General features: G+C 37.2%; 1 protein-coding gene across 1 annotated transcript in view; it reads left to right on the top strand.

Annotated features, from left to right (window-relative positions):
* The window catches only part of LOC124146400 (adiponectin receptor protein-like), a 54220-nt gene extending 43011 nt beyond the window's left edge, over positions 1 to 11209 (top strand). Inside the window, exons 6-7 of the mRNA XM_046516667.2 lie at positions 5129 to 5322; positions 7434 to 11209. Coding sequence (XP_046372623.1) covers positions 5129 to 5322; positions 7434 to 7559 — 320 coding nt within the window. The 3' untranslated portion in view covers positions 7560 to 11209. The remainder of the gene's footprint in view (positions 1 to 5128; positions 5323 to 7433) is intronic.
* The last annotated feature ends 2677 nt before the right edge of the window (positions 11210 to 13886 follow it).

The raw sequence follows: 13886 nt of genomic DNA, 5'->3' as shown, positions 1-13886 counted from the left end.
ATCATTATCCCCCTTAGATACAAAGAGATGGATTGATAATGATGGTGTAACTACCTATGCTTATGGTTATGGTGGTAATACCGTACCGTCAGGAGCTATGAACAACTCTTCTCGTACAAATGCCCTACCCGGTCCATCTTGAAGATAATAAAGAATAGGCTCTCCTTCTTTCATAACCAATCGACTAATGTTATATGTCTTAAGGGACCATATGGGATCGGTTGCGCGACGTAGGCCTCCTTTTGAGTTCACCGGACTGGTATAAATATCTTACCCTTACTCTATCCGGAAGTTTTCGTTCTTTGCCTCTCCTCGGTGCTGAAGATTCGGAAGATACGGATTTCATTTTAATCGCATCGGATGGTTTCTTCCCTATTAATCTCGTTACTTCATTATTCAGCGCTGATACAACGGCTGATAATCGTGTCACCCATTCGGTTGATCTCAATCGCTCGGATTTAATTTCGATCCCATACTGATAGCCAAACAAACGTTCCGCTAATGTCCTGTTAAATCTTTCGACGATAGCTTGACTGCGGTGGGCCTCTCTTTCACCACGCCTGATTTTGACATCGTGCTTTGTTAACAGTTTAGTTATCAATCCCATAAACTCGCGACCGGGATCTACTTAAAATAGCTTAGGCCATTTTAGCTACTTCTGTTGAATCTTTCGAGGTTAATAGCTCAGCCTCTTTGTATCGACTAGCCACATCCACTACCGTTAAAGCGTATTTATACGTTTTGCGTCTTACCTTATCGTGGGGAAGAAACAAGAGGTCAGCCTGATGAACTTCATTTGTTGTAAAAATATCAAACTTCTTCTTCGGTATAAAACGCGGTGCCGGTAAATATATTTGCCACATCGCTTGTTTCTTTAACCAATCCTTGGCTACATCTTTAGATACCTTAGCCGCGGTGGCTAATTTTTTTATTGCTCCTATACCTTTCCAATATCCTCGTGGGCTATAGTAAATTTTATTCATTATTAATTAATATTGATGTTTCTTTTAATACAACTCATGACTATCGTTGAATCGCATGATCATTTTGGCATAAAAAATTCCCTCTGTAGTAGGTATAAAAAATCTGGCTCCAGTGGGGTTGCGCCAGAACCATCATTACCTATAAAAATTTATATCATAGACTCCAGGTGGTGGTGAGCTGGAGTCAATTTAGTTTAATCTCATGACTATCGTTGAATCGCATAGTCATTTACACATAAAAAATTCCATCTGTAGTAGCAGTATAGGTATATAAATCCAGCCCCAGTGGAGTTGCGGCAGAACCATCATTACCTATACTACTGGACCTATTTGCAACTTGCCTCAACAACAAACTCCCAGTGTATGTCAGTCCAGTTCCTGATCCTCAAGCCCTGCAAGTGGACACATTATCCTTGAGCTGGAAGGGGATGCTTGCTTACACCTTCCCTCCATGATCTCCTCAAGAGTGAGGATTGGAAGACACGGATTTCTTCATGATTCTCAAAGTTCCAGTTTGGCCAAGCAGGCAGTAGTTTCCCAGGCATTTTCTGCTTCTCATGAAGGAACCACACAAACTACCAAGCGCCACAATCTTCTTCAGCAGCCCTGATCAGACATAATTACGGGATCCACAGCCTTCATCTTAACACAATGAAACTATCACTTCTAAAATGCAGGCTTCCTGCATCAGAAGCACTGGTGCAATCTTGGAGGCCTAATTCAACTGCCATTGGTGACAATAGATGGGACATGTTCTGCCAGTAGTAAAGAAGAAGTAGAAATGATGACCTCCAGCTTGACAATAAGTTTTCGTCATGGTACTATTGAAAGGTCAAGAATGCAGTATACCAGACACCATTATAGTGCAAAATCATCCAAACTGTCATTTGTAATATTTTTGAAAATCTGGATGGGTGTAGGGCAAGGTTTTAATAACTCACTGTACCTCCCATGTGGTTTGTAGGCCCGAACAATAAGTGTCAGGAAAGCTGTGAACTTGTCATGGACATCCAGTTATTTCCTCAAGACAAAAATTATTGAGGTCATCCATGGTGCCGCTTCACAGTAGGGACCGTTTCAATGCACCCCCATGATGACTCTTATCGTGTTGATGTGTGCACCAGGCTCGGGGTCTTTGAAGTGGAGTGAATGGTTCAAGGTCAAGTGATGAAAGTCATGTGTATGCTTTCCAGCAGTCACTAATGATAGTTGTGCCAGGTTTGATATGTTTCACAATTATTGGTTTCAGAGTTTCTGAACTTCTTGTGTCCACACATTCGAAGAAACAAACACTTCATACTTTCCCATTCGATCCTGCCAAACACTCACTTCCCTTGCACACGTTTACCTTTATTGTGTTTTCTTTCCGCATATTTTGATTCATCTACCTCAATGTTTTTTTTCCAATTCCCCCAATCTGCTCACTGTCATCCAATATTACCACACATATTTCAAGACAGAAATTAAACCAGTCAACCGTGGTGTGAGATGATGAAATTTCTAGTTCTCTCCACGCAAAATCCTGGGGTAACTTGTACACCCAATAACAGGTGATTAGAAGTTTATATCCCAGTGACAATTTGCTTCCTGCAAGCAAAGAATTATGCTGAATTGAGATTTTTTGGCACAAGATTTGCAATTACATCATCAGTAAACACCATCACTGCTGTGGGATTTGTCTTTGCACAAATAAAACTTTCCTACTTCACATTTAGCAAAGATTTTACCCTCCCAAAGTCATTCACTCTGAGGAATCGTAGTAATTCTTCTTTATCGTTCATAAATGCATAGATATTCCAAAGTTTGATGCTTTGCTCATGAATGCTGAAGAGTCATTGTAATCTGTCCAAATATGGTAGTAACTAAGGAGTGACATCATGCAGAAAATCAATTACCTGTAAGACAATTCTCACGCTCGTCTGTTCCTTTTCCCATCATGCTTAGTGTACAATTATAGGGTGATTTAGTCTTGTGTAAGCCCCTTTTTTTTAATTCAATATGTATTCTTTTGAGGACAATATTTGTAGTTTAGTTATGCTTAATCGGAAGCGATCCAAAGAATCAGATTTTCATTTCAGTATTTTTTTTATCAGATTAATATGTTTCACCTACATTTGCTCGCGCACATAATATTATAAGAAAGCATCACATGACCTGAGTAAATATGGCGTGAGGGTGACCAGTTTAATGCATGTGTACCACAGAAAGACCTACACATAGATCATCTGTAGCCTCAGTACTTCAGCATGATGGACTGATAGAGATCCTTTTTTCTTGAAGATAGCAGAACTCCATGTGCCGCTATGGAATTTATCTGTGGAATTGTCTGCTTTGATTGAGAAACCATACGTACCATTAGCACGGGCATAGGAGTTCTATATCTATCGGATCTCTCCCAGAAGTTATAGCCAAGAATCAGTCGTCAGCTGTAGGGCTGCTGTGACATAGACTTTATCATGTTTATTGCTTTCCTGCTTAAGTAAGACAACTTGATTGACTACTGTGTCCAGTTGAGCACTAAGAATTGGTTGGTTGATCATTTGATAATTATTGTCCACTGTGAGTAGGTCAGATCATAGTTTAACATCTGGAATCACATTATGAGATCTTGATGTCAGCTCCACTGTAAGTGATGTTATTGGAACCAAACATGATATCATCAGTTCCAGAAGTGGTATCATAAGAATGCAGATATAATTGTAGTTCAGTGGCAGTTATCATGTATTTGCTTATATTCTAGACGTCTTCTGACTTTTTGAGGTCATTCAGGTTTCCTGCCTTGCACATGCACAGGAGCACTGGGCAGTAGAAGACTATTATCTACACAACTAATTATGGATAGTTGACATTAAAGAGGACTTCTGTTAAAAATCTAATATTTTGTAAAGTGTGATGACAGCCAAAATACAGGAATATGACAGTGATGTAATAGAGATAGTATTATTGATTGATTTCTGCTGATTTTTTACATTGTACATGTTGTGTCTGCCGAAATCTGTTTAAAAGTCTGCAAATGACAGACTGGGACACATTGAACACATTGGCTACCTCTCACAGAGTTCTTCTAGTTTGAAGCATGCCAATATCCCTCAGGCGTTCATCACATGTAGACAATGCATTCTCCAATCTGATCATAAATTCTGCATTAAACAAGAGTAGGAAGTTTACATGTTACTTTGGATAATGAAAATCAACAATACTAATGGCTCAGAGAGGTTTGACATCCTTTCACTGAAATGTCAAAATCAAGACTGATCCCATACCCATGTGCATGGTGCAATTGCATGGTCCCATGTGCATTGTTTTGGTTATGTTGGAGCATTAGGATTTGGTTCTTTGGCAGTCATTTTTCAAAGCTGGCAACTAATCGTAACATTTATATGTCATTATCCCCTACTTTTGGTTGAATGTAACTACAAGCATGGGTTGGATGAGGGCCTTTTTGGCCCACTGGAAGTTTCTAAGTTATATTTGCAGAAAACTTTGAAATTTTGGCATGAAAGTTATGGTATTCAAATGGCTGACAAGTGTTATTTCTTTCTTGTTTTTAATTTCTGAATTTTCAACCTTTTTAGATACATTATTACCTATGTATCTAATGTTGTCATAAGTCCCAAATAGGGAATTGTTAAAAAAAATATTTCTAATTTCTAATTTTCATTCAGCTGGAAAGTTATGTTATTGTTTCAAAAGATTTTATCATTTCTAACATTATGCATATCCCATGGGCCAAAGAGGGCCCTAATAATACCTAAAATGTCCTTTGTCTTGCATTGACGATATGGTATGACTTTAAAATTTGTATTATCATTAAACTGGAAGTGCTTATTTTATGATAACTTGAGGCAGTTTGAGGTTTGGATTATACATATTTTATTCGCAAAGAATAGGGGATTGGGTACAAGTTCTCCCAAGAACAAAGTTGTACCACGTTAGACAACATAAGGGATGAAAGATGAATATAGATAAATATTAGTGAAGTCAGCTGTCACCGGATTAGATAATGTCAATATGATTCATGATAGATGTTTCTGATGGGAAAGTTTTGGGTCATGCAGGAAAAGGTGGGGATGGGTCTAGTTTTGTTTTTGCATAAAATGCTAACACCTTTCTTGTTGTGATAATACATGTACTTTCTTCTGTAGGGGTGTTTGTGGGCCTTGGTCTGAGTGGAGTTATACCGGCGCTGCATTATGTTATCACTGATGGTTTCTACCATGCCATCAACTTTGCTGCTCTTGGTTGGCTCTGTCTGATGGCACTGCTCTACATAGCAGGTGCATTCATTTATGCACTCAGAATACCCGAAAGGATATTTCCTGGCAAATTTGACATCTGGGTAAGTAACTTGGGCCTTGTATTATTTACTTGTTTTACGGAAACTTCCATAATATTTTTTCCAAATTGCTTGTGTGGGGGAAACTCAACTGGTGGGAAAAAAACATTATTTCTTATCATGCCCCAACATATTGCAATTTCTTTCTTCACTGTCGCCATATAACACAAAATGCCTTTTCTACATTTGCCGATCGTTACCAATCAGTTATTTGATGCCTCATATTGCACAGAGGATATACATCTGCTTGCTGTTTTGGGGAAATATATTCTTTGACTTTGAGATAATAATGTATATAATACATTTTAGAACAAAACTTCACCGATACCTTCCTAGTAGACCCTTTTGCACATGGTTTTAACTAAAACATGTGGCAGCCAGGTTTGACCGTCTTCCCGAGAAATACAGTGATGAACTTCTGAAATGTCTTTTTAATAACTTAAGCATCTGAAAGACATCAATTCTACACATCACTGCAATTTTTAAGGATTCTGGATTGTTTTCCTTTAAAACAAGTAATTAATGTGGACTGGCCTAGATGTTAAGTTTTAGCTCACCTTGACATCGTCAATGTAAGCTTATGTTATGGATTTCGTCCATCAGTTAGCCCTAAAACTGACAAATCTCTTCTCAATATCTATGGATCATATCAATGTCATTTTCACATGTTCTATGTCGCAGCTTTTCAAAATGCTGCAGCAGCACATTTAGTGATATGAAAAACAGCCTTGGGTCCAATCTCTTCTAAGAAACCACTAGACAAACTGTTTTCATATTTGGAGAGGATGTTCAAAATATCCTTCTTCACAATGAAGTAAGGTTTGCATTTTGACAATTTAAGAATATTGTCATGGTGCTTGTTGGAAATAGGGTGTTTTTGATGAGTTGAATATCCAGTTTTGTCTGCCGCATGCTGTACTTGATATATATATACTCTAAGGCACCCATGTGCAAAGTCACTTTTGCTTTGTATGAATATGTCCTGAAAGGAAATCGCTTCATTTAAATGCCTTACCGATGGAAATGGTAAATATCTATTTTAAACTAGCTAGTGTGGAGAGATAGTATCTGTAACATGAGTAAAATCACTTGGTTTCCCTTCTGAAAAAGCTTTGATTTGACCAGTAACATTCTCACAGCCAAAACTCTCAGCCTCATTCTTGAAATATCCCAAATTGTGGTTGTGATTGTCAACATTTGGTATACTGTCAAGGTCACTAGTGTTCAAGTTATAGAAGTTATAGGTTATTTACTCATGAAATGAGAAACAAAAGCATTTCATAAGAGAAGTATTGTCAGATCATATGGAGATTTCATAGTTGTCATGTAAAGTTCTCACATGTGATTGGATGATGTTGAAGGTCAATGTTTCTGAATGTGAAGAAGCATCCGAAATAGCTTATGTACACACTATCTTGAGCATTTATGATTGGAATGAACTAGAGAGTTCATGGGCAAGGTTGAAAGTCATGGTCATTAAATCGTAAGTGCTTATAACTTTGTTATTAACTTTTTGTTTCAAAATTGTACTGCATTGGACATTTGTTAACCCAAACTGGGAGAGATGTTATTAATCCGGACTCTCAGTTTCAAAGCTGTCCTGCATTGGGCATCATTTCTGTTCCAAACCAAAAGTGATGTTAATAACCAGGAAGTGTTTGTTACTTTCTTATTAGGGTAGCTAGAGGCATTTCTGTTTCAAACTTGTGCTTCATTGGGCATGTGTTTTCCCAAACTGGAATGGCAAAATGTTAAACATTGTTATTAAGGTAGCTATGGGGCATAGTCTTGCCTGTTTCTCACAATTATGATATCAATCGGGCCCCTTAGTAAGACATCTAGAAGCATAGAACAATGTTTATATGTTCCCATGAAAAGCATGGTGGTGTGTTATAAATGATTTCCTAGGTTTTCATGGTATGACAGTGAAGGGGCTGCTTCTGTGTTTGCAAGTACTTGCAAACCCTTTTCTACTTCCAACAGTACTTAATGTAAAGAATCAGCTAAATACAAAAGGATACAATTGTAGTAACTTTAATTGGCTACTGCATTCTTATATAATTTGATGAATGACATGTTTCAGATTTCAGTTAACATTTTTTTTATGGTTTCAGTTTCAGAGCCACCAAATCTTCCATATATTTGTGGTGGCAGCAGCGTTTGTACACTATCATGGAATCTCTGAGATTGCCAACTACCGCCTTACACGAGGGGACTGCCTTGAGACCGAGATTGAATGAGCACATTGGAGAAAGTCATAGTTTGCCATCTATATAAGTTTGTGACAGGGGATTGGAGATAGCAAGACAATTCAAATTGGGGTTGACTAGCAAGTCATCTTGATACTGTAGCTTCAATTTTGACAGCTACCTGAAAGGAGGTGGAGTGTTTGAAATGATCATCTCTGGTCATCTAGACTTTGTTGCCTTCACAGTTTATATTGAGCCAAACTGCGCCTCACTTTGCTGTCACTTTTTGAGGATTATTTATTGTCATAAAGGGAGACAAATCAGTTTGAAACTTGCTTTGAGTGTGTTTGAATGATACCTAGCAATTGGCTGAAACGGATACCAAAAACATGCTTGAATACAGTAATTAAAATTATTGAAGTGTCTGAAATTAAGATTATCAGCTTTTCTACAAGACGTGTCATTTAGATAGTGATTTTTAGGGTCATTGGGCAAGGGGTCAGGCTATGGCCCAGGTTGTCCTGAACCCCATAACATATGGTATGTCAAGTGTGCCACTGTTATGCCATTTGTTTAAAAAAAATGTATATATTTTCCTTCATTAAGGTAAATGTCCACACATAGGACCTGGATTATAACATTTTTCATTAATTTCTTATTCTACTAATGGCCATCATGGTTACCATTTTATGACCAATTATTTCTGCTTACATTACTGTGTAGGTTTGTATGTAGATAGTGGGTTGTTTGGTCGGTTGTCCGTCCACCTGGCTTCCATCCATACCTATCATATCTGCCTATCTATCAATGAATTACAGTACATATTCTCGGCTAACCAGGTCCGAAGGCCCAAGTGAGCTTATGGCATGGCAACTTGCCCGTCTGTTGACTACTTCTCCGAAACTGCTGAAGGGAAGTGCCTTGAACCATATTAAGAAATAGAGAATTGTTCATGTCATTAAAATAAAATAAGAATTACCTCAGCTGGCTGAAATTTCATATGTCTCAAGTTTGTGGTTTTCAGTATGACATAGAGTATGCAAATTTTTTACTAATAATGCATTACTTCTTAATGTATCTGACGAAATTATGCAGGATAAGTACACAAATGTAATAAAATATTTCGATTTTACTAATTTTGGCATCTCTGAAACGGCAAGACCTATTAAAATGAAACTTTGAACGAATGATTTTAGGTTATGGTGCTTTGTACAAGTGCTCACATAAGGGCTCACTTAATACTGATTTGATCTTATACATGGACACGGTTAAACCTTCACAGCATTATAGTTAGTTTTACCTCAGTGAAAATGCTGTCATGGGCAATAAGAATCTAAGTAGGTGCAAAATAAGAAAACTATATCTTGGACCCCACACTAGCCTTCCACCATATTTCATCAATTCGTCTGCATACAATGGGGAGCAATGGCAAAATGTAGGTTTTTGATGGCGGTTTACCATGGAAACTGACCTTGACTTTGAAAAGAGTTGTTTCGTACAACAATAGGTGATGCTTTTGGTAGGAGTGTCCATGGAAAGTTTCACCATTCTGCACCTTTTTATAACAAGTAACAAGTGCAACAAATTCATGCAGGCCCAAACTGTCCGTGGACAGTAGGCCTGCATTTTCGACAATTTGACTAGTCTGTCTGTTACACCTTGTCTGATAATAGCCATTACACACCAATGGTTGTGCGTTTCAATCCTGGTTCCCCAAATTTATTTCTAGGTTTGTCACAGGTTTGTCACACATCATACCCATGCTCAATATGTTTCACCAAAGTTGTAAACGTCTCACACCTGCATCACTTCATGCTTTCCTCCCATATTCAGCCATGTAACTAGAATACTTGTCAAAGCGGTGTTAAATCCAACTCACTCACTCCCTCAAAGCCATAACATTTGTTATTGCCATTGAGACAAGGCTTACCCATGGAGCAAGATGCCCAGATCTCAACGTAATTGAGCACTTGTGGTCGTCGTGTGAGACCCACCAATACAAACTGTACAGGAACAGGAACATGCCCTTCATGAGGAATGGAACAACATGCCCCTGTTCTGATTTAAGCGTTTGGTGACCTCCATGAGTAGGCATGTTGTAAAGGTCCCCAGATCATGTGGTGCTTACACCAGCTTTTGAAACCGACACAGAGTGTGTGTGTCAGAAGATTTGCCAACATGTAGACAAATAGGACCAAAAAAATTACGCATGGACACATACATAAATTGGGTTAAAAATAATTGAAAACTTTACATTTTTTTTTAAATGTGAAATAAAGGTGTGCTAATTTATTATTGAGTTAGGGTGCAAACAAACATCACATTCTATTTAAACTCAGTTATATTTCATACCTTCAACATACAAGATTTTCAGTCAATGTAAAGATAACACATTATTAAATTATGAGTGGTGCTTAATTTTTGCACAGGTTTAAGCAATATTTCTATGATGGATTGTATTTTCAAAAGGTTCTCTTTGACCTGTGACATGGAATACATGAATTCAGTTCATGAAAATGCAAAATATTTTTTAATAAATAATACATTCACACATAACAGTAGAACTGTATTTGTAGTATGCAACAGTCACTCTTGTATCACCACAACTTTGCTTTCAATTTGTCTATGGCTGAGATGGAGGCCAGAGTCACTAGACATGAAGTGCTAATACTTTTGTTGTGAAGTAGTGGCATGGGACATTTGGTTTCAAAGTTGTACTGCATTGGGTATGTGATTTTGAAAACCAGAAGGGATGTCATGAAACCAGTGCATATAAAATTGTTATTAGTTGAGCTGGAGGCATAGGACTTAGTTTTACTGCATTAGACATTATTTTACCAAATGCTTTGATACTTTACAGGAATGTTGCCATATATTAATAATAAAAATATTACACTCACATTTTTCTGTCCTTGCATCAATCAGACCACGGTACAAAGTCGCACTTCCTTTGTTTTCACAGCTGAAGACTTCACTATAAAAACATTCAGGTCACTTTGAATGTATGTGGTGAGCAACAGTGCCTTAGTGCTAATTTTGCCACTTTATGGAGCTCACTATGGGTAGATGCACATCCCTTGAGCTTGGCAGGAGGTGCAGGTCATGGGTTAGAATTTCAGATTTGCCTTGGTTTTCATTCTCGTTCTATGAGTACCACACATTGCTCACACATTCAGTTGACCTGCTGAGATGTGACTGAAATGTTTATTAAAATACCATATACCTCACACAAGATTATACCTAAAATGTCAAGTACATTTTTTTCAGACAAGTCACTCAAAGACCTTCAGTTAAACAATTAGTTAAATATATATGGGGACATTTAATTCTTTTTATAATTTTTTCTCAGAACCCACAAATTCTGTGAGACTCAAACTGATTCGCCAGCTTGTGCATTTATCAAAGTGTACCCCGGTAATTTAATTTCGAGATGGGCAAAGTGTTATGTCATAGACGTTTTCACTTCTTTGTGGACCTTTGCATTGGGATAACATTGTATTTTGGTTGTTATTCATTTCCCTGATATTTTCACCATGACCGAAATGTGTTTATGGTTTTTCTTATAGTATATCTTATGTGAATGGCAGGATGATGCAGTAAACTAAACATAGCAGAATAAAAATGCTACCGTATTCGACGTAATAAGCGCCCAGGGCGCTCTCAAAATTAGAAATAGGGGGCTCTTTTTAGAATATTATTTTGGTGGAAAAAAACAGAGTTACAGAATAAATTTCGTGGTTTATGCTGACAGCCTGAAATGTTTATATACGACAGATATATTTTTCCAGAATTTAATTGCCCATAATTTAAGGTGCATATAACACACGAAAGCCTATTATACGCGAATAAATAAGTCTTGTGTACATGATCAATCGGAAGGGGTGCTAATTGGGATTGTTCACTAGCTAATATATTAGCAAATATCGCCGTGGGCGCTTATTAGAGCGGGGCGCTTATTACTTCGAATACGGTATATTCTCATTTTCAGCTCATCTGACTGAAAGTAATGTGTGCTTGTGGAGCATTGTCCACCATTTGTCATTAACTTCAATATTTTCTACACCTAAAAAATGCTCATGAAATTCTAATCTGACTTGAAATTAAAAAATGTTTGCCCAACGCTCAGCCATTTCTGCACATATCACTATTAAATTTGATATATAGTATTTTTGTGGTATGACAAATAAAACATGTTATATTTTATGGTGTATTGTGATATTTGTCAAACCTTATTCAACTTTTGACCTTTATGTCCTGTTTGTGACTGCCAATTGTGCCAGGGGTAGTCATGGTGGACATGCTGTTTTATGGCACTCTGCATGGCCAGTTGTGCATGTAGAATTGTGTCAGGGGGATTATGTGTTAGAAACTTCTTTTGCTTATCCTTCTTTGCACTATCACCTTTCTGTTATACTATTATATTTAGAAACAATTTCAGGTGGGCTAAAGAGCCTTGTGGCTTATATTGTTATATGGCATCCAGTCCGAAGGTTGTTCTTATGTGTAAGGTTATGACTATTATTACTTGGAATGGAGAAGTTAACTGAATGAAGAAACAAAGCTGTTATTGAGTTATTGATGTTTTTAATGTGTGCAGGTAACCGTTTCAGCCCTACTATTTCTTTTTCTTGTGGACCTATTCCAATTACCATGAAGTCAAAGTTGATTTTATCCTATTTGTAGACAAGTTATACTGTACATATGAACATGTCTGTGTGTTCCTGTTGTTGATAGTGTGCTTCTCAAGAGTGTTTGTGTAATGTGTATGAATGTTTGATTGAAACCATCCCTTTCTATGTTGTTATTCTGTAAATATGTTATATATCTTTTTCTCATCATGTTAATTTATATTTGGTGCTCTTTCATTGGTGTAGATATATGCATGTTGTAAATATGATTGTACACACTCCCAGCATTTAAAGAGTAGCAATAAAAAAGCGGAGAAGTAGTTTGCTCTCCCTTTATCAGATAAGGTTGTTTGTGTGTGGAACACCACAGGAAGTACTGTGTAGTTGTGTACCGCAGAAGAGTGTAAATAGTGTTATCTAATCATTCTTTCATGTTACTCCAGAGAGAGACAGACAGACAGATACACACATGCTCTTACACTTCATTATTAACATCCAGTATTCTTAAAGACTAATCTGTTTTCTGTATAGTTTATGGAAGATTCAATTTTCAATTTCTAATTTTAAGCTCACCAGACTGATAGTCACATGAACTATGTCATACCCTGCTTGTCCAATATCCATTGTTTGCATCAGAGCCATCTTTCTGAAAGCATATTCTCAAAGCCATGGCAGCCATATTGGATAAACCTTCTGACTGTTACTCAGTCATTTCCAAATGTAAAGCTATTTGGTACATGTGTAGTTAATAGTGGGGTTTAATATATATGTTCTGTTTCTACAATATTTCAGCTGATACTTGATTTGATCTTTGTGTCTGAACAATGCTCTTAAAATCTCTCAAAATCCATATTTGGCTCTATCAACTTCTCTTTTGAAATTGCCAGAATGAGGGACCAAGACTTTGTGCTGTATGTTCCTGCTTCTGATGACATCATGTTGGGCAGTAAATGTTCGAGTATCAATGCTGACAATTATTTTGATGAGGCTGTCTTTGTTGACATTTTATATTGATTACATGTCCTTGTGAGCAACAGTGCTGTGGCATTATTTTCTCTCACATAAGTTCATTTATTCATTCATTCAATCAATTTGGGCAAATGTTATTTCTACAAACAGAAATGAAGTGACATGGAAGTGTGAAAGTAAGAATGACTGTAAAATGTTTGTAACATTTGATTACAGTATGTGATAATAATAGAGATTGTATGAACATAAATAACACAGCTGAGTGAGACTAGGCTGATCTGTGATAAATGTCAAAAACCTGAAAAAGGAGAGGGAGTAAAGACACTTCCCAACACTGTCTGATTAATGTGTTAGTGATATAAATAATCATTCCAAAATAGCTGCTCTTTGTAGTCTTCCAGTAGAGCCCACTGCTACTGGTAAAGCTTACTTGGTCCAAAATCCTCTGGGGATTCCAGGGAAGAAAAGATCCCAAATATACACATTTTTTGTTAAAAGAGGATCAGGTGTTCAGACTTGGTGACCTGGCTGATTGAGTATCATTGTGCCCTAAGGGTGTTAAGTTGCTCATTCTTTCAGTCACTGGTTTGTATGATCCAGTCTTTGTCCTGTCAGTTTGTCCAGGCCACTTTGATGTAACTGGAACAATGCTGACTTTGTCATTTATCAATTTTCAATCGTACCAGTGTACCTGGTGGGTTTATGTCAGGACATGTTGTTGTTCTACCTGAGCAGTACTGTCATTTGTTTCAAACTATTAATCCGTTTGGAATTACTAAAG

This window comes from Haliotis rufescens, unplaced genomic scaffold (genome assembly GCF_023055435.1).
Source record: "Haliotis rufescens isolate VD_foot unplaced genomic scaffold, xgHalRufe1.0.p SCAF_22, whole genome shotgun sequence".
Classification (NCBI taxonomy): domain Eukaryota; kingdom Metazoa; phylum Mollusca; class Gastropoda; order Lepetellida; family Haliotidae; genus Haliotis; species Haliotis rufescens.
This window is presented reverse-complemented; position numbering and strand designations above follow the sequence as displayed.